Source organism: Oncorhynchus masou, chromosome 12, assembly GCF_036934945.1.
Source record: "Oncorhynchus masou masou isolate Uvic2021 chromosome 12, UVic_Omas_1.1, whole genome shotgun sequence".
Classification (NCBI taxonomy): domain Eukaryota; kingdom Metazoa; phylum Chordata; class Actinopteri; order Salmoniformes; family Salmonidae; genus Oncorhynchus; species Oncorhynchus masou.
In genome coordinates, this window is record NC_088223.1 from 35,870,277 (window position 1) to 35,896,309 (window position 26,033).

Sequence of the window (26,033 nt, forward strand, 5' to 3'; positions counted from 1 at the left end):
GCCTCCTCTGGGTGCACATTTTGGTTTTTGCCCTAACACTACACAGCTGATTCAAAGAGCCAAAGTTTTATGAAACAGCTGTGAAACGTGCACCCAGGGGGGCCCCAGGACTGACTGGGAAACCCTGCCCTACCCCATCTCCATCATTTTAACACTGGTAGGACGGAGGACAACAATTTAAATTATAGTCAAAGCTACTTCAAATTTTATACCATCCCATTCTGGCTTACCTTATTCAATGTTGGCTTAGAAAAACAATAACATTGCAAATAGCTCCACCTCCTGGAAAAGTATACCTCAGCATGGCCTATTCTTAATAAACCTACCTTAGCATGACTTATTCTTAATAAACCTACCTCAGCACGGCTTATTCTTAACAAACCTACCTCAGCATGGCTTATTCTTAATAAACCTACCTCAGCACGGCTTATTCTTAATAAACCTACCTCAGCACGGCTTATTCTTAATAAACCTACCTCAGCATGGCTTATTCTTAATAAACCTACCTCAGCACGGCTTATTCTTAATAAACCTACCTCAGCATGGCTTATTCTTAATAAACCTACCTCAGCACGGCTCATTCTTAATAAACCTACCTCAGCATGGCTTATTCTTAATAAACCTACCTCAGCATGGCTTATTCTTAATAAATATACCTCAGCACGGCTTATTCTTAATAAACCTACCTCAGCATGGCCTATTCTTAATAAACCTACCTCAGCACAGCTTATTCTTAATAAACCTACCTCAGCATGGCCTATTCTTAATAAACCTACCTCAGCACGGCTTATTCTTAATAAACCTACCTCAGCATGGCTTATTCTTAATAAACTTATCAGGTGGTATAAATACAACTGGATTGACAAATATTGCCATTTAATGATGTAAAGTTCAAATAATGACATTCAATCATATTAAATCATATTTCCCTCAGACAAGTATTTTTTTGCTGCGTAATGTCTTCTGCTGCGTAAAGACTTCTGAAATGGCATGTCAGTTATGATACAATGTTGAACACAAATGCATCATGACTCAAGTTGAGTTTGTAGAAGATAGAACAACAATTGCACAGAAGTCAAAAAATCCGGTGGCAGTGTTTTGCATTGGCAATGGATTTCCACACTTCTAATAACAAGCATGTCACAAACAAATGTATTGTCCAACTGTAAAATGTGGTAAATTTAGTATTGTGGTTGATTTCAATGGCTAACAGAGTTAGTTGCACTTTTCCTATAGCTTGACAATGATGACTGAAAATCTGTTTCTTACCTGCAAAAGCACTGGTCTGAAACTAAATACATTTTCTTGGCAAAGTATTCACGAAAGTAAGATATAATAAATAAATAAACTAATAATACTAATCAACTAATCATCATATTACAGCAATTAAGGATACCAACAGGCTTATACCATATTGCAGAATTCATAAGGGTCCTTGTCATTACTGAAAACATAGAGAAGCAAAACAATAATTTATAATTCACCATCTCCTCATTGACTGTTCTTTGATGTATAGTTGCGTATAAAAACCTGTACATCCAGATTTGAGTATAGACCTACAAGATAAGAGGAAGATAAGCAGAGGAAGAAAAGTTAAAAGGTTGACTAAAGTCAAATTGGCTCTCGTTAAAAGAGGAACCATACCAAGTGCTTGTGGTATCTTCACCCTATATCGTTGTCATTGTACACCTGAAAGATTTTAACCCGTATTTTTCTTTAAAGTACAACTATGCATTGAAAGTTACTTACTTTAGAAAAAACTGCCATCTCAAGCAAACTGTGAATGAACCTGTATCATGTGTATTTTTAAAACCCATTTAAATTGAACAAAGTCACTGTCTTCCACTCATAGCTTAAAAGACTGAGGTAATGTTTACTAAATCCTGAATGACAGCACACATGCCTTTTTCATTTGGAAAACCAACATACAAAGAAACCCACCCCAAAAAACTGACCAGAATATTAACCTGGATTACTCCATATTTTGTCATTTAAGACAAACAAATTATTTGAACACATATAAAAACAGTTTTGTAGAACCACTGATTCCATTTAAAACAATCCAAAAACAGATGACACTGATTTAAGTAATATTCATAAAACTGTGGGATTTAAAAAAACGTTTGTCAGTACATCAAAGAAAAAACATTTTGAAATTCCCTTCAACCTGGACACAATTTCACGATTTAAAAACGTTATTACGATTTAAAAAGTTATTACATAACCTACAAGAAAAAAATAAGGATTTACCATCTAAATGTCTTGGATTTAGTTAAGATAGCAAGGTAAAATATTACTAAAATATCCCAGAAAACCAAATAGTATTTTCAACTAAGGTAATGTAAGAGATATATATATATATATATATACTGAACAAAAATATAACCCCAACAGGCAACATTTTCAATGTTTTTACTGAGTTACAGTACATTTAAGGAAATCAGTCAATTGAAATAATTTCATTAGGTCCGAATCTATGGAGTTCACATGACTATGCAGCCATAGGTTGGCCTGGGAAAGCATAGGCCCAGCCACTGGGGAGCCAGGCCCAGCCAATCAGAAGTACTTTTCCCCACAAGGGAAAAGGGTTTTATTACAGACAGAAATACTGCTCAGTTTCATCAACTGTCTAGGTGGCTGGTCTCAGACGATCGTGCAGGTGAAGAAGCCAGATGTGGAGGTGCTGGGCTGGCATGGCTACACGCGGTCTGTGGTTGTGAGGCTGGTTGAAAGTACTGCCAAATTCTCTAAAACGAGGTGGCTTATGGTCGAGAAATTAACATTCAATTATCAGCCAACAGCTCTGGTGGACATTCTTGCAATCAGCATGTCAATTGCATGCTCCCTCAAAATTTGAGACATCTGTGGCATTGTGTTGTGTGACAAAACTGCACATTTTATTGCCCTTTTATTTTCCCCCAGCACAGGGTGCACCTGTGTAATGATCATGCTGTTTAATCAGCTTCTTGATAATCCATCATCTGATAGGTGTGGCATATCTTGGCAAAGGAGAAATGGTCACTAACAGGGATGTCAATAAATTTGCACAAAATTTGAGAGAAGTAAGCCAGTTTTGCACCCTCTCGGGCTTGTGCGGTGGAAGAGATCTTTGTGCGCTATACTCAGAAATGTCTCAGGGCAGTAAGTTGGTTGTCTGTTTAACTCTCTATTGTTGTGGGGCTGTGCTTTGGCAAAGTGGGTGGGGTTATATCCTGGCTGGTTGGCCCTGCCCGGGGTTATCATCGGACAGGCCCAGTGTCCCCCGACCCCCTGGTCTCAACCTCCAGTATCTATGTTTCAATAGTCTGTGCCGGGGGGGGGGGTGGTGTCCTGTGTGAAATGAAGTATGCTCCCATCTCTCTCTCTGAGGACCTGAGCCCTAGGACCATGCCTCAGGACTACCTGGTCTGATGACTCCTGGCTGTCCCTCGTCCACCTGGTCGTGCTACTGATCCAGTTTCAACCCTGGTTATGGAACTCTGACCTGTTCCTCGGACATGCTACCTTGTCCCAGACCTGCTGTTTCGATTCTCTCCCTCACCTGCTGTCGCGACCTCTGAACGAGCCATGAAAAGCCAACTGACATTTACTCCTGAGGTGCAGACTTGTTGCACCCTCTACAACCACTGTGATTATCATTTGACCCTGCTGGTCATCTATGAACATTTGAACGATCTGGCCTTAATGGCCTTGTACTCTTATAATCTCCACTGGGCACAGCCAGAAGAGGACTGGCCAACCCTCAGAGCCTGGTTCCTCTCTAGGTTTCTTCCTAGGTTCCTGCCTTTCTTGGGAGTTTTTCCTAGCCACCATGCTTCTACATCTGCATTGCTTACTGTTTGGCGTTTTAGGCTGGGTTTCTATATAAGCACTTTGTAACATCTGCTGATTTAAAAAGGGCTTTATAAACATTTGATTTGATGATTTGTGCATATGGAACATTTCAGGGATATTTTATTTCCGCTCATGAAACATGGGACCAACACTTTACATGTTGCGTTTATATTTTTGTTCAGTATATTATCCCTTGCTAAAATTATTTGGCATCATACATCTTCTCGCTTCTTTCTGCCTGGTTGGTCCACGCAGTTTAACACCAAAACACTTGGTACATTTCACCTGTGTTTTCCATCTCTTCTCTTCTGTAGGCAAACAATGAAAATTCTGTGGGAGCAAAAACATCATAATTAAGAAAACATGAGATTAGTGTGCAAATTTCCTCACTGACTATAAAGAGGAAATCAAGGTCAAAATTAATTCAATTTGTATTAGGATAAATTCAGAGGAAAGATCTTGACATGTTAAAAACATTTAATAATAATTCAGGACACACAAGTAACAAATGCCTTTACAATTAGAAAATGTACTCATTCTTCACATCCTTGTCATCACTCACCTGGACCTTTTAAATCACTGATCTTCTGGTTCTGACTGTGATTGCTTGAAACATAGAGGCTCTTCCGTGGTTTCATTGTCATTCGTTTCATCTTCATCATTGTTATTTTCATCATCTTTGTTGGCAATGTCGTTTTCTTCATCATCCCCTTTCTCTTTCACTTCCATCTCTCCCTCACTGTCACCGTGTGTCTCCTCTTTACCCTCACTGAAAGGGTCAAGGCCCTTCTCTTCCCTCCTGCTGATCTCCGCAAACCAGTCCCGCACCTGCTCATAGCTCATACTGGACTTGGCCACCAGTTCATCCAAATCTTTCTCATTTAAGACCTTATGCTTGAGGTAGTGCTCCTTTAAAATATCTTTACCCGTCTTGACTTTGATGGTAGGGGGTGTTTGTTTGCAGGGGTATGGCCGCCTCGTTCTCCTGGACCAACCACGAAAGCGTTTCCGTGGCTTCTTCTTAAGTTCACCTCCATTCATTGCCTCGTTAACCTTTCCACTCTGATACAAGTAGTACCACTTCAGGTTACTGTTCTTGCAGGCATAGCGGGTGTCTCCAAACCAGTTGACAATGTAGGTTCTGGGTAACCCGCTCTCCTTGGCCATCTTGTCGTACTCTTCAGCAGAGGGCCACTGGGTACGAACAAAGGCGCTTTTCAGGACGTGGAGCTGCTCTGGGGTTTTCTTCATTATCTTCCGGCCGCTGGATGGCGTCCGAGCTTCTTGCCCAGAGGAAGGCACTTTGACCATTTCACTCTCTAGCTCCTCTGTGCCATCAGAGTCCAGTGGCATTTTTCTCCTCTCAGAGAACCAGGCGTCCACCTCTCGCCTGGTCAGTTTAGTCTCCATCCTCAACCTACTTAGCTCCTCATCGCCTGGCGTGTCAGACTTCTGGTAGCTGGACTCCAAAAGCAGAAGCTGCTCCGGAGTCTTTTCCTTGAACTTCTGAGGTGTGAAGTCAGGAAAGGCATGGCGGAACTTGATCCGTGGATCATAGATGGGCCCTTGGGTTGTGATAGAGGATTCACTGGCTTCGTCGCTGGAGTCGATCACAATGGCTGTGCTGCTGCTGCCATCGTTACTGTTGGTGTTGACTGAAATGTCATTTAAGGCAACGCCTTGGTGGTCCTTTGAGTTGCGTTGGTTGTAACGTGTGTCACTGAACCACTTCTTTATTGCTCTTTTGGTGAGGTTAGTGACCTTCATCAGCTGAGAGATCTCTGCCTCAGTGGCAAACTGTCTCCTTAGGTAACTGGCCTTCAGCTCTGCTAGCTGCTCCTTGGATTTTTTGGGTCGCGCTCCCAGGGAATCGGTACTGAGTGGAGAAGCGGTCTCAGAGGTGGAGGGTTCTGGCACCTTACTGACACTGGTTCTGGGGTTGGGGACCCCAGCAACAGCTAACGTGATGGGTGAGGCCACAGGGACAGCGTTGCCACCCCCTACCTGAGTCAAAACCATCCCTGGTTGCCCTACAATCTGACAAGTCTGAAAGATGGACTGCAGGCCATTGGCTGCTGTAGCAAAATTGGCTGGGATGACAGTGATGGTCTGTGGCACCGCCTGCACTGAGCCGTTGAACTTCTTCCTTCTGGCCTCCTCCACCTCCTCTGGGGTCCAGCTCACACCGTGCTTCAGCCGCTGGGCAGAGAACCACACCTTTATCTGCTCCTCTGTGAACTTGGTTTGTGCTGCTAGACCCATGATCTCTGACACAGATGGGTAAGGGAACCTATTATAGGCACTGACCAGCAGGACATTATTGTCCATGGCCCCATTGTATGTGGGGATACTACTGACCGGGATGAGGAGCTGGGTCTGGGAGGTCTGCTGATTCTGCAAGGCAGACAGAACTTGAGCCAATGTCCCTGGAGGGAGCATTGTGGTGGAGTTGGTGGTCTTTATTTGGAGCACATTTGGGCTGTTGACCATTATGCTTTGCTGAATAGGTTGAATGGTCAGAGGGGTTGACACAGCCACTACAGTGGGGGTGACAGGAGGGGGGGGCACCTCCTCTCTCTCTTCTTCCCCATCACTCTGCACTTTAATGACACTGTTATCTGCCATTTTGTGTGACCCTGTAAACTTCTTGGCCTCAGCCCTACTCTTGAGCTTCATGATTGGTGTCTTGCTTAGGGCAATACCCTTACAGGATGTGTCCTCATCCTCAACAAAACTGCCATCAAAGGTCAAGTCATTGACTCTCTGCTCAAAGATGGTTTGATTGTTGCTCTTCACCATGGTCCTGGTGAAATTGTCTTCTCCAGGGTGGTGGCGTGCATTATGCTCCAACAATGCATCATACCTCTTGGTGTGAAAGTCACACTCAACACACACATAAGATGAGTTTAGAACTATATTTGGGTGCTCAGTGTCCACATGCAAGGTAAACATATTGAGCTGTGAGGTCTGAAAGCTGCAGTACTTGCACTCATAACCTCCTTCTGCTGTACTCGAGTCCATAGTTTTAATGAAGTGGTCCATGGCCTGTGTGTCTTCCTCACTCGGGTTGCTTTCAGTTGAGTTTTCCACAGGACAGTTAGCTGCCCCTTCGTCAGTCTGTTCATCTCCCTCTGTAACAACCTCCATGTCAGGGTCTGAATCCACCATTTCAACGGGAGGGAACATGCAAGGCGTTGTTGATTTTCTTCTGCTCGCCATTGTGTCTTATCTGTGCTTGTGTTGAATATATAAATTTATATTTTTTTAATCAAAATTTTAGTTCAGCCCTTGTCGATCCATGCAGGTTACTTCAGGAGTTCAAACTTCAAAGTTGACTTATCCTTAAATCCTGCAAGAATTGAGAGAAAAATTCAAGGTCTAAACATGAATGCCTATCTACTAGAATATTTAAGAGGGGGGCCTCTACTGCAGTGTCCTTTAACAGATTGTTGTAGGTGTGGTGGGACATGTATAGAAAGTTTCATTTCACTAATACATTTGCAAGTCGCTACATTGTTTCTACTGCCAATACTAAAAACTCTCACAATCGAAGTCTTCAAATAGCGCAAGCGCTCCACAGAAACACTATTAATAAGTGGCTGTTTATATGCATTCTGGCCCAAAGCAAAATGCTTTGAGAAAACTGCATGACAATACATTTTATTCCTAAATCGATGTAGTAGTACTAATGCTTCTGTATCGTATCATTAGTCTGCTAACTACCAGTTTGTTAACCAACTTGTCAGTCAGTCACACTGCAAATAATATTCATCTGTCACTTGTGCCGGTCACGAGTGAACGTATTTTTCTGTTTGGGGGGGGAGTATTTAGCAAAATGTGGGAAATGATAGTCAAATCTTATTCATGTTAACTATTACGTGTGTAAAACTACCTTCACGTGGTGTTCATTGTATTACCTACCCGTGTAGAGAACTGTCGCTTATAAGCATCTTGCAACAACCAGTTAGCTTCCAATCTGACTGCTGATGCGCCGTCTTCCGCCTTTGCCCAGTCGTTCCCTCCCCAACAAATGCACTGTCGACTCCGGCAGTGGCCCACAGGAGCAACGAGTCCATCTGTTGTTATCATAGACGCAGAATATTGAATGCACCGAGATTCGGTTGGTTTATCACTCCCTTTTCCTTTGCCTACAAAACATCACCTTGTTTGGTTTGTTCATGCACTTAAACCGGCCTAGATGTAGACACCGACGGCTCATCGAATCTAACGATAGTCCTTTTTTTTTTTTTTCTTCCCCCCCCTTCTTCCTCTTCTTCGGTGGGGTTTATTGGCGGTTGGCATTCAACGTTATGGTGCATTAACGCCACCTACTGTACTGGAGTGTGGGCCAGCCTTGTTGCTTTTAAATAAGATAAAATATTTTATACTATATCTATTGACGTTCTACTCAATATACTCTTTAAATTAATGTCCTGTATCTAATTCTTCCTCTGATACTGCCCACTTTATCTTGGCCAGGTCGCAGTTGCAAATGAGAACTTGTTCTCAACTAGCCTACCTGGTTAAATAAAGGTGAAATAAAAATAAATTTAAAAAACAATGTAGCAATACATGTTCCACGGTCTCTGTTTCCTGGCAGTAATCACACATTCCTGTTGAATGCTTTCCTATCACATTTAAAGTCTTATTTCAACCAGCTGTGTCCCACCCTTAATCTTGTAAAAATAGCCTATCCTCCCCTCACCAACTTTCCTCTGCCCTTAGTATCTATATTCCACTGCCATCTCTGCACCATCACTGTCCATATCAGGCTTTTTGCCCTCTGCCTTGCTCATTGAAACTACAATATCCCAACTACTAAGTGCTTATTTAGCCAGTACATCAACTCCCTCGTTCCCCTCCACCCCCACATGGGCTGGGACCCAACTAAATCTTATCTGTATACCCATCTGTCTAATCCTGCCATGGGTTTGTAGTACATCATAAAGCAGGTATTGTCGGCTACGTGAGGCTCATTATGTAGATAATCTTAAGAAGAACTAACCCCTTCTCAAATATCCTAAAGGCCCATAATAATGTTGATGTGAAATGTTGGAAAAGGAGGATAAAATTGCCCCATAAAGAAATCAAAAAGTCATACATACTTTAATAATTTGCAATTAAAAAGGTAGACTCAGTGCTATGACATAGATGCAGAAAGTAAACCGCATAGTGGGTCAATTTCTGCAACAACTAAGAGTGTTGAAGCACAGGTTTCAACTTCGCCACTGTTTTGGTCCCGTGGCTCCCAAACTGTAAGAGCGTGAAGTGAACCTGTGCATATGCGCACATACTGTGTGTGACTGTGATTTCAGACATATTTCAAATGCATACATAAAAATACACACTGTGTTAGAGTCAGTCACAAGTAAGAAAAATTATACACGTCTCAAGTCAATTGACTCAAGTCCGTGCCTCTGAAATACTATAAATTATGGTAACCACATTTCTGACCAATGTAATGCATGATTAGGCTCATTGTAATAGGTTAAAAAAAACTGAAAATCTTGAAATGCATCATTTTATTACAATATGGAAAATAAGAAAACATCAAGCGAAGAAGTTAGGAAAAGTTGTCGATTTCTCTCTTCATTTCCTAAAATGAGTGGAAGGAAAAAAAAAATGTATGTCAAAGTATAAATCACTTATCAGGATTTTAAGTCATTCAAGTGACTCACATGCACATGCGCCAGTTAACTAATTATGCACATATTTCAATGTAGGGAATGGTTTGTTTCCATACTCAATATATTTCCTACAACAAGTGACGTAAAAAACGGAGAAGTTGTAAGCCACATACCTGTAAGAGCTCTGTCTTATCAAAGTTCTTGCGGTGTCTGTAGATGCTCTGACACAACAGAGCATACAGCTTCTCCAGCTGATGCACCTCATAGCCCTCAGTCTTGGACACAACTCTTTTGAGCAATTCCTGGACAATAAATGATACACAAATCAATGTATGAATATAGGATGAATGAATAAGTGTTTGGCTGTGACTTGCCATGACCATATTTCTGGTCTCCAATTTTCTGTGTGTAGTTCTGATACAACTACATTGTAAGAACCTTCTAAAAAAATGTCTAAAAAATGTTCAGGAGGTTACCTTGAGTTTGTCGTGGTCCACGACCAGCTGAGGGGTCTTCTGGGTCAGGATTTCCAGGGCCTTGTCCACGTCGATCAACTGCTGCTGCTGCACCAGAGTCCTGGTGGCACGGGTCACACGCCTCACTGTTGGAAGGAAACACAGGAAGCAATCAGGTGGGTGTGATGGGGAGCTGATAAGCTCAAGTCCCTTTAATCAGTGCTGGCTGAACAGGCTAATGCTAACACAATGGGCTATTGGTGTTGATATGCATATCTCCTAACATGCAAATGAGGTTTCTACCCAGTAACATTGGATCTCAAGCATTAAGTAGGGGGGTATGGTTTCCTATTCTAGAACTAAGGCACAGAAGACACAATTACAAGCATTTGCACTATTAATGTAGTTTGATTTTCTACAACAAAGTCAACCTTTTTGCATGCGTTCATTGGCCCTCATGCTGTGGTGAACACATTTACAACCAAAGGAACTCACTCTTACAGAGTATTTAAATCAGTGCAGCGATGGATGTATCCCTTTAACTGATGTGCTGTGTTGAGTTAGAGCTCCCCAACAGCTGGAGCCCAAGAGGCCAAAGGTCAGTGAAACTGAATGAGCTGTTCCCTGAGGCCAGAAGAAGTAGCTTGCTTGCTGCCCGGGTCTGGGACCCTAATACAGACCTATGTCCCAGTCATCCTCCAACCTTACAGGCTCTTTGGTCTTTGTGGTGTGTTTCTCCCCCTGATCTACCTCCTTTGTAGGGGTGTTGTTGACTGGACTTGGGCCATGTTCCACTGGAGGGCTGGCAGGCTGGTGGTTGTCTCCATTGACTGCTACTACTGGACTGGCTTGGATCCCAGATTGGACTTGTGTGAGGCCTGGCTGGTGTGAGTCGTCTGTGGGGTCTGGAGCTCGCTGTTGCCAGTCTCCATTGGGGATGGGAGTGGTGGTGGGCTGCTCTGCAACACAGGCCTCTTCCACATCCTCAGCAGGCTTAGTGGTCTTCTCTGAGGTACACTCCATAGGGGAGTCTCCACAGCCATTCTCTAGAATAGTCTCCAAAGCCTTAGCTTGTTTCTCTTCACCCTCCTCTATGCCATCACTCACATCCGCTTCTTCCGCCACTGAGTTTGTGATCTCCTTGCTCGAATAAAAGGAAGTAGTAGGTTTCTTTTTTCTTCTTCTTTATGATGCCGAAGAGGCATTTGCTTTCGCGTCGTGTTTTGGGCGGTTTCTTTTTACGGGCTAGAGGACAGGCTAGGAAAGTTAAATAGAGAAGAGAAGGTCCTTTAACATGATAGAGAACGGGACAGACAGACAGAGACTTCTCTATATCAATGAATATCATCTTCCTCTCCTCCCTGGCTCTCAATTTCTGCTCTTGCCTGCCATCGTGGTTTTCTAACTCTGGTCTTGTCTTTTGACTGGTTCACTCAACTGGAAAGAATCCTCTTTCACTGTGGATACACTGACTTCTGTTCCTGTCCTGATCCTTGGCACTTCCACTTTCTATCACTCGTAACACATCTGGGAGGTATTAGTTTTTTGCCCTTAAACGTTTAAACACTGATAATAATAACTGCTTATGTACTGCAAATCAAGCAGTAAAAAGCTCAATCCTGAGTGCTGTCCCTTGGTGGTTGACCAGTGTCTACCATCATTTCCACTGGATGCTCCTCTGCTCTGTAACAAATAACCTACCAATAAACAGTTAAGGAGTAGAGTGGTGAGACTTACGTGCGGGCCGTGGGGTGTTGGCAGTGAACGGGGTGCTGGCGTCTTTGCCAGTGTTACCCCCTAGCCTCTTGGACTCGACAAATCCTTCCTCTCTGGGCAAAGTCTGGTAGTAGGAGGGGACAAACTTTGAGGACGTGCACCCTGTTAGTAGACATAAACATGTTGTTAGCATTGTCAATGAAAACAAAGATGTTTTAAGAAAAATAAGACAGGGTTCATCTAATCATTGGACAAATAGTTAAAGAAGCCGACACGAGACACTGAAACTAATACAATAGCTAGCGCACATGATTTTATTTTTTTTGTTATTTAACTAGGCAAGTCAGTTAAGAACAAATTCTTATTTACAATGACAGCCTACCAAAAGGCAAAAATGCCTCCTGTGGGGATGGGGGTTGAGATAAAAAAAATATATATCTATATAATATATATATGACAAAACACACAACACGGCAAGAGAGACAACAACTGGAGACAGGTTGCGCGCACTTTATTTGGTAGTCCGAATTTCCATCTGTAGATGCTCTACAGATGGTCATACTATCAACAAACTATCTGTTGATAAGCAACTGCTTGCTAAGGTACGGTTAGATTTAGAGTAAGGATTAAGGTTAGGGTTAAGTTTAGGGTTAGGTTACGGCTAGAGTTAGTACATAGTTAGTTGAAATGTTACTGATTGCAGAGCATCTACAGATGGACGACAGACTATCCAAATAAAGTGTTACCGAGAGGTTTTACCATGTAGGCTAGGTCACTACTTCAGCGTTCAAATCGCAGCAATATGTCAACGTTATAAGCAGCAGCAGTTACCTCTCTTGTTGCGCGACTCTCTGATCTGCTCACAGGTTCTGTTAAAGTCCTCGTCTAGTTCGTCACGGATGATGGCGTGGGTCGTGTCCTTCAGGGCACAAGCCCGATGACGAATCTGACGATCTGGAAACACAAACAGAGAGACATTGATGACAGAGGTACACAGTAGGGGGCTTCGTCATTCATGGGACCAACTAAACTGCAGCAGAACAATGAGAACGGACAAAAGATATCTTCAGAGAGATACCGAACAAAAATAATATTGGAGTAAGATTAGCCTGGTCCCAGATCTGTTTGTTATGTCTTGCTAACTCCTATGGTTGTTGGCAAGACAGCGCAAACAGATCTGGAACCAGGCTAGAATTACACGTCAGTTATAATATAATAATAATAATAACGACAACAGCACTCGGTTTAGTGAGGTGGAGACGGTTGTAGGTATACCAGATGGGTCGCTGTCAGGGTTGTACTCCAGGGCGTTCTTCCAGATCAGGTCCACGTCGTTGACAAACTCCCTGACGGTCACGTACTTGTGGAGGTCGACCTTGGACAGCACAGTGGAGAGGTCCATGGGATGCCTGATCACCTTAATATAGTCAGGAACCTGGTGAGAGAAGAAGACAAACCATTGATAATATGGGGGACACAATACCACTCTGGTTGTTTCGGATGAGAGCGTCGGTAAAGGAGCGAAGCTACAGAAATCGGAGGTGACAACAGTGCATTCCCCTAAGGGGCCAGAGCTCACTTAGAATGCATGTGCTTGTATTCAGACTTGCTAGGTAAGTATTGACTACGTTTGGGTCAGCCAACATTTAGCTTCCATTAGAGTAATCTAGACTAGCACCCTGGACTACAACACCACAAAAACACCTCTTTCCTTCCTTGTTCCTCTCTTTTTCCCCCAGTGTTTTCTCCCTACCTCTTCGATGTCCACAGGCTTAGTGAAGGCCTTGAAGCGTTTGTCCTGGGAGAGGCGCTCGGTGACGTTGCGCAGGAACAGCCTCAGCTCCCTGAGTGTGTCCTCCTCCTGCTCCTCCAGACACAGACGCTCCCTCTCACTCATCTGCCTGGGGAGAGGAGGGGGGGCAAGGGGGAGCACCTCCATGGCATGCATCACTGAGTCAGGGGAGGGGGAGGAAGAAGGGGGTAAAGAAGGAGGGTTAAAATGGAGATGGGACACAAACAGCAATTATACCAAGTGATTATCAAAAGGCATCAATATCTAGTAGGTACAGGCTTTCTTCTTGGACGCGGGTGCCTTGGCAGTCTGGCTAAGGATGAGATTCTCAAAGAACTTCCTTCTCTCCTGCTGGGTGGGAATTTGGATAGAGTGCACCTCTCCGTACTCCATCCGGAACAGAGTCTGGATCTGAGAGAGACAAAGTGTAGAATAGTTACCTCAGTGACTATTTAGGGTCTTCACCTCTACAAAGAGTATTTACTGAAGTGTAAAAAAAAAAAGAATGTGGTTACGAATCTTACTCATGGGTTGAGTAGCCATGTAAGGTCCAGGGATCACTTCTCTACAGTACTTGTATTGTAATGCATGGCGGGAGAAGCCCAGATATGACCTACCTCGTCGGCCAGGTCGCGGTGAGCCACGTTGCTGGTGGCCAGCAGCATGATGGGGGAGAAGGAGGGGATGTCTTGCAGCAGGCTGAGGAAGGTGGCCTTGAGGGCCGAGCCCACCGTGTCCCACCACTGCTGGATGTGGGGGATGTACATTATGCTGGGGGAGGTCCGCTTGGCCTCGCAGAACACCTGGGGCAGGCAGGGCGAGAGGGGCTAAGAGGTCAATGACTGTGTATCACTTGCCGACCGACCTCAGCACTGCACCGACATCTCGCTGCATTTGACTGAGTAATTATTAAGTCAACTCTGGGGCTATAATTCTCTGCACCACAAATGAGTGTAGCAAGTCGGTGTGCATTTTAACATTTTACTTCTAAAGGCTACATTAGTTCCAGCCAGTACCTGTGCACAGGCCTCCTCGGGTGAGGTACAGCTGACTCCAAACAGCACAGCCATGTCCAGGGTGTAGACGGGGAATTTCTCCAGGGCATGGAGCACGGCGGGGGCCAGGTGGGAGCTCTGACCCGCCCCGGGACGCCCAGCCAGCAGCAGCCTGGGCCGGTAGGTGGTGGGGTGGCAGATCGCACTCCTGAAACAGAGGCGAGCGGAGAGGTGAAGTGAATGGAGACTCAGGGATGTGATTATGAATGGAAACAATGAGAATAGGGTGTTTCTTTCAAGGCAGAACGTATCTACAAATTACAGGTAGGCTACATCTTACCTGGCAAAATGGAGGAAGCTCCCTTTGGTGGTGGTGTGTTTGGTGATGGAATTATTGGACGAGGGGCCCTCGTCCCCACTGTACATGATTTCATCCTCCAGAATGCTGTCTGTCAGATCTGATCAAAGGAAAAACTTGATCAAGTAATTGTAACAACTGAACTTAACCAATGATCCTCTCTAATAGTGACCTAGCTTGGTCCCACATCTGTTTGTGTTGTATAGCCAACATTGGCATGACATTGACCATAGGATTCGGCAAGACAGCACAAATCAATCTGGGACCAGATAACAATGGCCGTGACTTAGTTCTCAGACAAAACTTAACCCGACCCACCTGCATCCCTCTTCCTCTTGCGGCCCTGTTCGGCGTGGGGGAAGAGCTTCTGCACTGCGTCCAGCACGTTGGTGAGGGCGGGGCCCAGCAGGGGCGTAACCACAGGGGTCAGGGCCTTGGCAGGGGATGACACAGCCCTCTGGGAGGCTGGCACCATCTTCCTCATGGCAGCCACAAAGTCCCGGCTGTTGATGTTGATGGAGCCCACGTCCAGCAGGAGCTTCTGGGACGTGCCGTAGATCTGGGGGTAACGCCGGCGCAGCGCGCACAGGGCCGCCTCGGCGCACACCGCCTTGATGTCGGCGCCGCAGTAGCCTGGGGTGCATAGGGGGAAGGTTGTGGTTAATACGTGGCATGTGTCAGGTTGACTGTGGAACTGTGTTAAATCGATAGATGAATTGTGGTGATCTGTCTGAATATTATGAGACAACATAAGTTGTTCTTACAATTATTGTACAATCTTGACTTGCCCAACGCTAGAGTTGATTTGGTATACATTAAATCACCTACCGACACATTTATCAGCCAACTCTTCCAGGAAAGGATCGGACGGTGTAGGATTCCACTGTCTGGTGTGAATCTTTAGGATATCTTTCCGGGACTGAAGTTGTCGACAGAAATGAAAGGTAAGTGCACAAATAAAAAGTAACTGCATGTAGGCCTCTCAAGTCAAAGGAAGATTTGGATGAACATTTGAGTTTTGCACGCACACATATTAACTCAAATGAGTCTTACCTCGCGATCAGGGAGGCCAAAGAGGAACTCCCTGTCGAAGCGTCCGGGGCGTCTGAGGGCGGGGTCGATGGAGTCAAGTCGGTTGGTGGCGCCGATCACCACCACCTCTCCTCGGCTATCCAGGCCATCCATTAGTGCCAGCAGGGTGGACACGATGGAACTGCAGGAAGGAACCATGAGTTGGGAGTATACAATGTTTAGTATGCATGCACAATCAATGGTAAGTCTCTGTAATCAGTGGAGTGAGAAATGAGAGTGGCTGAAATGTCTCACCTGTGGATCTGGTCTTGACGACTGGAGCGAACCGGAGCCAACCCATCGATTTCGTCAAAGAAGATAATGGCTGGCCGCATCTGGTAGGCCTGTGGGTACAAATAATGAGTCATCCTATCAATGCAAGTATGTCCCTATATAATAGACATGACCGTCAAACACAGTATAGCCAGCCACCCTTACATTTCACCTTACAGAGTTACAACAAGAGACCAATAGTGACTTGAGCAGGAAATGCTGATAGGCAAATACTAGACTCAATGGTCTCACTAAGACTGAATGCACCAGTGATAACTATATTAATGATCTTTAGTGTGTTGTATGAGGGACTGTACTGTACCTGGTCAAAGAGCAGCCTGAGCTGGCGTTCCGACTCTCCCACCCACTTGCTCAAGCAGTCAGCCCCCTTCCTCATGAAGAAGGCCACCTTCCTCTCCCCCTGGCTGCACTCGTTGGCCAGCGCTCTGGCCACCAGGGTCTTCCCCGTACCAGGGGGACCGTAGAACAGGCAGCCCCTGCAACAGACAGGGAATTTTCTTTGAATGGATCCTTGCAAAGGACTCAAAGGATCCAAGAGCCAATGAAATGAAGAGTGAATGAGGCTGTGATTAGAGTTAGGGTGGGGTGGGGCTTCAGTCCATTGACAGGATCCATTCTAGTTGCTCACCCAAGTAAGTTCCTCATCCTGTTGTAAGCTAATTCCTCACAATGTCATTATGGTAAGCTACCCCAAAGGCAATATAAATCAATAGTCAAAATAACTGCAAGTTACCCAACAAAATATGTTAGCTATTCAACCCTAAAACAATTTCTCACCTTGGGGGCTGGATCCTGAACTTCTCAAACACCTCTGGGTAGAGCAGAGGGAAGACTACCATCTCCTTCAGGGCAGAAATGTGGCTTGTCAGACCGCCAACAGTGTCAAAGCACACCTTTGGAGGGAAGAGAGGGGGTTGGATCTTTACATAGGAGATACAGTCTGATAACTTAAAGATCATATAATGTAGGCAAACCAACTTTTGAGATTAAAACGGCTTCAAATAATATAATTGTGATGTTTAGAGCTCACCGACTGGTCAATCGCCATGGGGTCGACATCCGCAAGTCTCGCACCCATCTTCATTCTGTCGTTATGGATTCCCCAAATGTCCTCTTTGCGCAAATTCAGCGGCAGACACCTGAGAGGGATTCCAAATGAAAGAGATTGTGGTTTTGGCAGGCTTATTCTGACCAGAAGCTCAAAACCACACTGGATTCCACTGGTGTGAAATATTGGACAGATTTTGCTATAAAATCAAAATAATTATGTTCTGTTCGTGGTGTCAGTCTCATACAGAGAAACTCTTGAGCAACATCATGTGTTCACTACAAAAGGTCTGGCACCCAATGAAGCTCACCAAGGAGATATCACCAGAATAACCAAGATGGAACCTTCATCTATTATTATTACATCATCGATCACCACCACTCATGAGGTCATAGACACAGTTCAAAAGCATGCAGGAATGGGGAATCATTGCTCTGCTCACCCATGTTCATTATCCTTTAAATATGATTCAATCGTGTCCAAGATAATATGCCATGGCAAATAACAGATGATCAGTAAACAAATATAAAAAACAATCAAGTAATATGTAACAAAATAGTTTTCTATTTTCTTTAGTACTACTTTCTAGGGTAGATTTCAACTGTGAACTAAATTAAACATGTTATCATTATAGGGACAAGTCAAACTGTTGAAGTGTGTCAAATTGCTTGCTCATGATGACATGTTCACTGACCTGTTCTTGGCTTCTTGCTCTGTCTTCCTCATCAGAGGAGTCTTCCTCATCAGAGGAGCTGGCTTTGTAAGTGTACCAAGCATGCTTTCTCCTGTGGGTCAAAGCAAAAACTTCACTGCTTTACTGTACTGCTCTCTCCCAACATTGTCAGTCCCCAATAACAAATGAGAAACTTAAGTTGTTTAAATTGTGCCAAAGACTCATCTGCCTATGGACCCAATCCTGTTGTTTGAAACAGTGAAAAAATAAAAATATTAACCATCACAATGAAAAGTAATATATATTGACAAGACCCTAAAATAATAGCCCATAGTCATATATAAAACCATAACCATTTATAAAGGACCCAACCCATGAAACACAGCATTAATGGACCCTACAACATATTTTGGTGAAAACAAAGATTTTTTGGGGTCAAAACAAATCTCTGGACTCTATGAAACCAATGTACGGGCTAAGACTATTGGTAAAGTGCCAGTACTGTGAAGTACAGTACTGTGGGATGGACCTGCCACTTCTTCGGCTGGTGGTGTGGACACTCCTGGGCACTGTGGCACTGATGCGGTAGCTCTCTCTAGTGGAAGATGCCTGGAAGTCGAAAAACATGGGCGGCTGCTTCCTGGATTCTACAAATGAAACAGTGAGAGGCATAACATCATGATAAGCACTGATCTTGGCCACTAGTCAATAATTTCAGAGTGGGAGTGCTGATCTAGGAACAGTTTTCCGAGCCGGTCATGGGTGCACCTCAGCCACGCTCAAGGTACTAAATGATATCATAACCGCCATCGATAAAAGACAGTACAGTGCAGCCGTCTTCATCGAACTGGCCAAGGCTTTCGACTCTGTCAATCACCATATTCTTATCTGCAGACTCAACAGCCTTGGTTTTTCTAATGACAGCCTCGCCTTGTTCACCAACTACTTTGCAGACAGAGTTCAGTGTGTCAAATCGGAGGGCACATTGTCTGGACTTCTGGCAGTCTCTATGGTGGTACCACAGGGTTCAATTCTCGGGCCGACTCTTTTCTCTGTATATATCAATGATGTCGCTCTTGCTGCGGGCGATTCCCTGATCCACCTCTACGCAGACGACACCATTCTGTATACTTCTGACCCTTCCTTGGACACTGCGCTAACTGACCTTCAAACAAGCTTCAATGCCATACAACACTCCTTCCGTGGCCTCCAACTGCTCTTAAATGCTAATAAAACCAAATGGATGCTTTTCAACCGTTCGCTGCCCGCACCCGCCCACCCGACTAGCATCACCACCCTGGACGGTTCCGACCTAGAATATGTGGACAACTACAAATACCTAGACTGTAAACTCTCCTTCTGGACTCATATTAAACATCTCCAATCCAAAATCAAATCTACAATCGGCTTTCTATTTCGCAACAAAGCCTCCACTCACGCCGCCAAACTTACCCTAGTAAAACTGACTATCCTACCGATCCTCAACTTCGGCGATGTCATCTACAAAATAGCTTCCAATACTCTACTCAGCAAACTGGATGCAGTCTATCACAGTGCCATTAATTTTGTTACCAAATCACCTTATGCCACCCACCACTGCGACCTGTATGCTCTAGTCGGCTGGCACTTGCTACATATTCATCGCCAGACCCATTGACTTCAGGTCATCTATAAGTCTATGCTAGGTAAAGCTCCGCCTTATCTCAGTTCACAATAACAACACCTACCCGTAGCACACGTTCCAGCAGGTATATCTCACTGATCTTTCCTTTAGCCAACACCTCATTTGGCCACCTTTCCTTCCAGTTCTCTGCTGCCAGTGACTGGAACGAATTTCAAAAATCGTTGAAGTTGGAGACTTTTATTTCCCTCACTAACTTTAAAAATCAGCTATCTGAGCAGCTAACCGATCGCTGCAGCTGTACATAGTCCATCTGTAAATAGCCCACCCAATCTACCTACCTCATCTCCATAATGGTTTTATTTTATTTACTTTTCTGCTCTTTTTCACACCAGTATCTCTACTTGCACATCATCTGCTCATTTATCACTCCAGTGTTAATCTGCTAAATAGTAATTATTCGCTCTTATGGCCTATTTATAGCCTACCTCCTCATGCCTTTTGCACACACTGTATTTAGAATTTATTTTTTCTACTGTGTCATTGACTTGTTCATTGTGTTATTGGCTTGTTTATTGTTTATTCCATGTGTAACTGTGTTGTTGTCTGTGTCCCACTGCTTTGCTTTATCTTGGCCAGGTTGCAGTTGTAAATGAGAACTTGTTCTCAACTAGCCTACCTGGTTAAATAAAGGTGGGGGGGGGGAAATGTTTTGCTTTTTAGATCAGAATATTTTGTGGAGATATGCTCTGATGAAGGTCGACTGATCGAAGGCTTACCTACTATTAAAATACATTTGCATCTGACTTGGTGTGCATAGACTTTTCCATGTTTTTCCAGTTTCATATTTTGCCTCCAGCACCTTTTACTTATTGGCTTTGGGTGTGCGGTAGACTCTTATTATTATATACGAGATCATCATGAATAACATGGACTGGGGACCTGATCCCAATCAGCACTGCGGCATTCTTCCACGAAATGGGTGCCTTTTGATATTTTAAGTAGAAATTGTGCACCAATATTGAATATTAAAAGCCTGTTATATTAAATTAAGTGTCCTTCAATAAAGACCACATGGAGAATTTAATCTGATTATTTATATAAAGACTTGCTAAAGTGCCCAAACTCAACATGTCCCTCCGTGCACCCTCTGCAGATTTGAACTAACTCAACACCAGAATTCCACCAAGTTTTCACCATAATTGGACAGCCCTAGTTATTTTGTTGCTTTGACAAAGTCATTTCTGAAGATTATTATTTATTTCATGTGAGTAATTGACATATTTCCCTCATTTTAAGGTCAAACCTGTCATGTGAAACAATTCCTTAAAACATATTTTTGAAAGAAATTGAACATTGAATAGTCAAACCCTAGTGTAAAAGCTTGTTCTACTCTTTTGGACTATTTGCTGGTGTTTTGTGATGGAAAACACATCAAACCGGTTACCCATAGATAGATAGACTAGAAATGTTTTAATTTCATTTTTTGGAGTGAAAAAGGGTATTTATGGTTGAGTTAAGAGGAAATCGTCAACCCTTTACGGTCAACCCTGCTACTATATTTGGCACTTATGATAGTAATCTTTTCATTTAACCTCTTGAGATGGGGAAACATGTTTTTTTTATGAAGTAGTTGAACATGTGCTCTTTATGACAGAATGTTTCAATTAGATTAAATAAAGTGAATTGTTTTTTTGGACCAACTTCTCAAATGGAATTGGTGGAACGACCCTGCTATGCTCATTAATTGAGATAAATAGTTAAGTAAATGATGGAGAACATTTTTCAGAAGACTAGTTCAGCAAAGAGTAATAACCATCCAGAGGGGCCTGGTAGCGAAACACTGCTTTTTTCTGTCGAGCTTCATAGCGCTTGATGTTATTGTCATCTTCATCGTGCTCCTCATCTCCGTCGTCCTCATCATCGTTATCCTCCTCACCATCGTCACCAGAGTACTCTGGAAATAGGTATTGGATCAAAAGTTAATGAATTCATGTTATGGTCAAACAGGTATTCAGGTATTCAAAACAATTCATGTCATTCACAATTCCATGTAGGTCAATGAATCTGTGAATGAGAATGATTATTTAAATGGAGTAAATTGTGTGACATCCTCGTAAAAAAGTGTTTTGTAGTTGTGTGTGTTATGACATGCATGTCTAAATAGATGTTCTAGGAAAGATCTTGTTTGCATCATAATGTGAAACATGCTTTAGGCTGACCAGTTTGGTCATCTTCACAGGCCCCATTGACCTGAAACCTGGGGGATTTCCTGTAAAGGAATTTTAAAAAATAACATTAAAATATCATAAGAATGCTTGATGGTATCTGAATCAAAATGGTCTGTAGGACTAGCCTGGGTAACATTGTGTTTAGTTAACATTCCACTCCCTGTAATTCAGCAAATACACAGAGTAGGCCTACAAGGAGTGGAAAGTTAGATAAACAGACTGGTATCCATGCTACTGACTCCCGACAAAGACGCATCTGGACTTTATATCTGGTTTATGCATAGAAACATTAGCCTACCAATCAATATTTAACTATTGAGAACTGAGCTACCTTGCTATCTTCCTGACAGGTCTCCCATTCTCTGCTGTTTGTCCATTTAGCTCTTCCAAGAGGATAATATGCCGATCATTCTGACCAATATATCCCTGAGAAAGAGAACAGCAGAACTCAAATAAAAATGTATTGGTCAACCTTGAAGGCATTGACAATCAATTGTCTTCCATCTGTTGAATATAAATTAAGTTTGTTTTGACAAAGTTTAGAAATGTTCTGCATAGCTAACCTACAATTAAGATTTTAAAAATTCCGTGACATTATTTACAGATTGCCGTTTGCACAGAGGACACCGTAGAACGTTTGTTCACGCACTGACGGTCATTTGTTCAACTCACGTTAGTCAAGCGTGCGGACTTTCTCCATGAAGTCTGCTGGGATGGAACGTCGGCGTCTGGTTGTGAAGACTGAAGTGTTGATTGGTGTGCTTCCGAAATGCTACGTATGATCACCATCGTGTTGAATAAGCTGGACTAATAATTACCAGTGGTGTGAAGTACTTTAGTAAAAATACTTTAAAGTACTACTTCAGTACTTTTTGGGGGTTATCTGTACTTTACCTTCTATATTTTTGCCAACGTTTACTTCACTACATTCCTAAAGAAAATAATGTACTTTTTACTCCATACATTTTCCCTGACTGCCAAAGTACTTACATTTTGCCAGGAAAAATGGTCCAATTCACACACTTTTCAAGAGAACATCACTGGTCATCCCTACTGCCTCTGATCTGGCAGATTCATTATACACAAATGCTTTGTAAATGATGTTGGAGTGTACCCCTAGCTATCCATCAATAAAAGAAAAACATTTGTGCATTCTGGTTTGCTTAATATAGGGAATTTGAAATGATTAATACTTTTACTTTTGATAATTATGTACATTTGAGCAATTCCATTTACTTTTGATACTTAAGTATATTTAAAACCAAATAGTTTTAGACTTTTACTCAAGTAGTATTTTACTGGGTGACATTCACTTTTAGTTGAGTCATAAAAAAAGTGACCTTTATTTAACGAGACAAGTCAGTCTGTGTGGTATGACAAGTTCTCAATAAACAGCACAAAAGAGAGAAGGTTGTTGTATCCTTCTGCCCACGACACCATCCACCAATGAGGAGTTGACCAGAACAGACGAAGAGCATCCATTCAGCTAACGTTAGCGAGGCAGACTAGCTAGCTCAATGGGGGGGGAAGAGTCGCCGGGTATGAAAATGGGGTCGGAGAATTTCCACATTCCTGGTAAAAAAAAAGTTATATTGTAATATCATCTTTGTCTCTCAATCATTGTAATGTGCTTAACCTTAAAAACCACAATTAAAATTATTCAAATCTAAGTTCAAATTCAACCAGAGCGCCCTGAGATCATGGAAATAGGCTGAACTTGAATCATTCCCATGGTGAATGGCTAAGCCCACTACACTATGAAACCACACACTATTGTAGAGACTTTGATATTACTGGCTGCAATTGATATGGTGAAAACAATGTGTGGGGAGGCAGAGGTACAGACACTCACATCAATACCTTTGTCAGATAACACTGTGAAACTAAGAATTGATGCTAAAGCTAGCAATCAAGAGGAAACTGACTGAACGACTCCAACTCCCCCACCTTATGCTCTCTCTTGACCTTTGTTCGCTACATGTCGGGGGGTGGTATTCACGAGGACATTTTGTTCTGTCTCACGATTCCCGAGCATGAAATGGCACAGCGAATGTTCAGTGTGCTGTATAGCTATATTGATGAAAAACAGATTCCATGGGATCGAATTGTGTGCTTTTGAACAGATGGGGCTCCATCTATGGCAGGACGATGGGCAGGCCTCTGCACTCTAGTTATGAATGTGTCTCCTTCTGCCATATGGACGCATTGTATGATACACCTACTGAGCTATAATGGATACACCGAGTGCAACTGGCAGCAAAAGAGCTGAGTGCAGAACTCAGAGATATGCAGCAGGTAACTTCGATTGTAGGCTAAACCACTATACATAGCACACGCCTGTTCGCAAAACTATGTAGAGCAGTGGAGGCTCCTCAGAGAAGGACCAATGATTTACAACAAAACATTTTGGTAAAACATTTTTAAAAATTCTCCTTTTTAGATAAAACTATACTAAATATAATCACGTCACCAAATCATTGATTAAAACATACTATTTTGCAATGGTCTACAGTAGTCCCAACAGCACTCTGTAGGGTAGCACCATGATGTAGCCAGAAGTCAGCTAGCTTCCGTCTTCCTCTGGCTACATTGACTTCCTTACAAAACCTAGGAGGCTCATGGTTCTCACCCACTTCTACAGACTTACACAGTAATTATGACAACTTCCGGAGGACGTCCTCCAACCTACCTGAGCTCTTGCAGCATGAACTGACATGTTGCCAACCCAATCAAAGGATCAGAGAATTAATAGAGTAAGATAGAGTAGTTGACTCAGAGAGAAAAAGACAATAGTTGAACAGTTTTGAACAAATTAATTTCTTCCAAAATGGAGAAGCAATAGTGTGTTTTTTCCCTCACTTTCAGTTTCACTTAGCTAGCAAATGCAGCTAGCTAGTTTAGCCTACTCAAAGAGAGGGATGCTATATTAGCTAGCTGTCTATGACTATCCAACAACACTGGAACTCTTGCAAGTCAAGGTAAGCTTTCGGGTTTAAAAATGTATTTGCCCCCGGGGCCCACCTGTGTAAACGCTAAACTGCTTACTGACCGTACACTAACGTTACTGCATGATTGTAGCAGGTTTACTAATGCATTAGTTCTATTAGCTATGTAGACTATGTCGTTACTTTATGATATGGTTTGGCTTGGAAAGGTTGTCTCGCCTGGTCACATACAGCTGATGTGTTGTGCATTGACGTCCACAAGCAACGAAGGGAAAAGGTGAGAGGAGTAGAGCACATAGATGCGAGAAGGCATACAACGTGGCTGTTATGAAAATTAACTGTGTTTACGTGTGATCAGGGGTGTATTCATTCTGCCTATTCTGTTGAAAATAAATCTTAAAACGGAACATAACAGGGATAAACATACATGATTTTGTCCAATAGAAACTCTCATTTGCAAGTGTTAGACTAATGATTACACCCTATATCAGCTAGATGCAGGCAAAAGTGTGCAAGGCGGTATTGAATGTGTATTGACCTGTGTGCACCTACAGTACCAGTTTCATGTCTTCACTATTATTCTACAATTTAGAAAATAGTAAAAATAAAGAAAAACCCTTGAATGAGGAGGTGTCCAAACTTTTGACTGGTACTGTACATTATACACGTTCATTCATAGGCTAGGTTGTAGCAACCTCATGATTGGTATAGGTAAAATTAGAAGAATTATATAGTAGCCTAAACCCATCGCTGTTACATTGAACTAGGTGAATGGAATATGAATTACATATTTTCCTGGTTAAATAAATAATACAATATGCTGTAATATAAATAAGGCCATGCTCATGAAGAAAAATAAACTGTCCTCCCTCATCTTAAAAGGCACTGACCGCCACTGATGTGGAGATATTTAATCATAGCATGACAATGTTCTATTTCACACTGAGGGTTGGTGATTATCGAGGGGGAGTGTTGAAAATATTTTTTCAATTGAGAGAGGAGCTGTTGTTATTCGCAATAGATGTAAAAAAAAAAAGAACAAAAAAAAAACACTTGACTTTCTGTGTAATGAAAATAAAATGTGTCTCCTTGCCTATGTAACAGGCATATTTGGGAAACTGAACAAACTGAACGCAAGCATGCAGGGGAAATACCAAACAATTATACAGATGAGTGACCGAATCCACAAAATCTGATCAGCAAAATGTTTGACTGTGATCCTGGCTTAGTTGACATGCCGGAAATCTAACAGCTGATCGAGCTGTCATGTGACCAAATGCGGCAGACAATGCATTCACGGGTCACTGTGGGGGAGTTTTGGTTCCTGACTCAATGGGAATAATGTGCCGTCTCCCACCGAGCATTAAAACTCA

At 42.9% G+C, this 26,033-nt stretch overlaps 2 protein-coding genes across 2 annotated transcripts; both read right to left on the reverse strand.

Moving 5' to 3' along the window:
• Window positions 1-859: 859 nt before the first annotated feature.
• On the reverse strand, window positions 860-8,079 carry LOC135549944 (zinc fingers and homeoboxes protein 1-like). The gene is made up of 3 exons (XM_064980347.1): window positions 7,756-8,079; window positions 4,397-7,183; window positions 860-4,164 (listed from the first exon to the last, which is right to left on the reverse strand). The coding sequence occupies exon 2, from the start codon at window positions 7,051-7,053 to the stop codon at window positions 4,411-4,413; it is 2,643 nt and encodes an 880-aa protein (XP_064836419.1). The 5' UTR covers window positions 7,054-7,183; window positions 7,756-8,079; the 3' UTR covers window positions 860-4,164; window positions 4,397-4,410.
• Window positions 8,080-9,397: 1,318 nt separating this feature from the next.
• Window positions 9,398-25,030, reverse strand: LOC135549303 (ATPase family AAA domain-containing protein 2-like). The gene is given in 24 exon segments (XM_064979313.1): window positions 9,398-9,430; window positions 9,635-9,763; window positions 9,938-10,062; window positions 11,591-11,599; window positions 11,654-11,794; window positions 12,464-12,586; window positions 12,908-13,067; window positions 13,386-13,582; window positions 13,700-13,835; window positions 14,042-14,227; window positions 14,441-14,627; window positions 14,760-14,877; window positions 15,096-15,410; window positions 15,606-15,696; window positions 15,831-15,990; window positions 16,104-16,192; window positions 16,444-16,618; window positions 16,920-17,035; window positions 17,173-17,281; window positions 17,885-17,905; window positions 17,907-17,975; window positions 18,381-18,510; window positions 21,301-21,441; window positions 25,009-25,030. Coding segments are annotated over 24 exon segments (2,982 nt in total).
• Window positions 25,031-26,033: the final 1,003 nt, after the last annotated feature.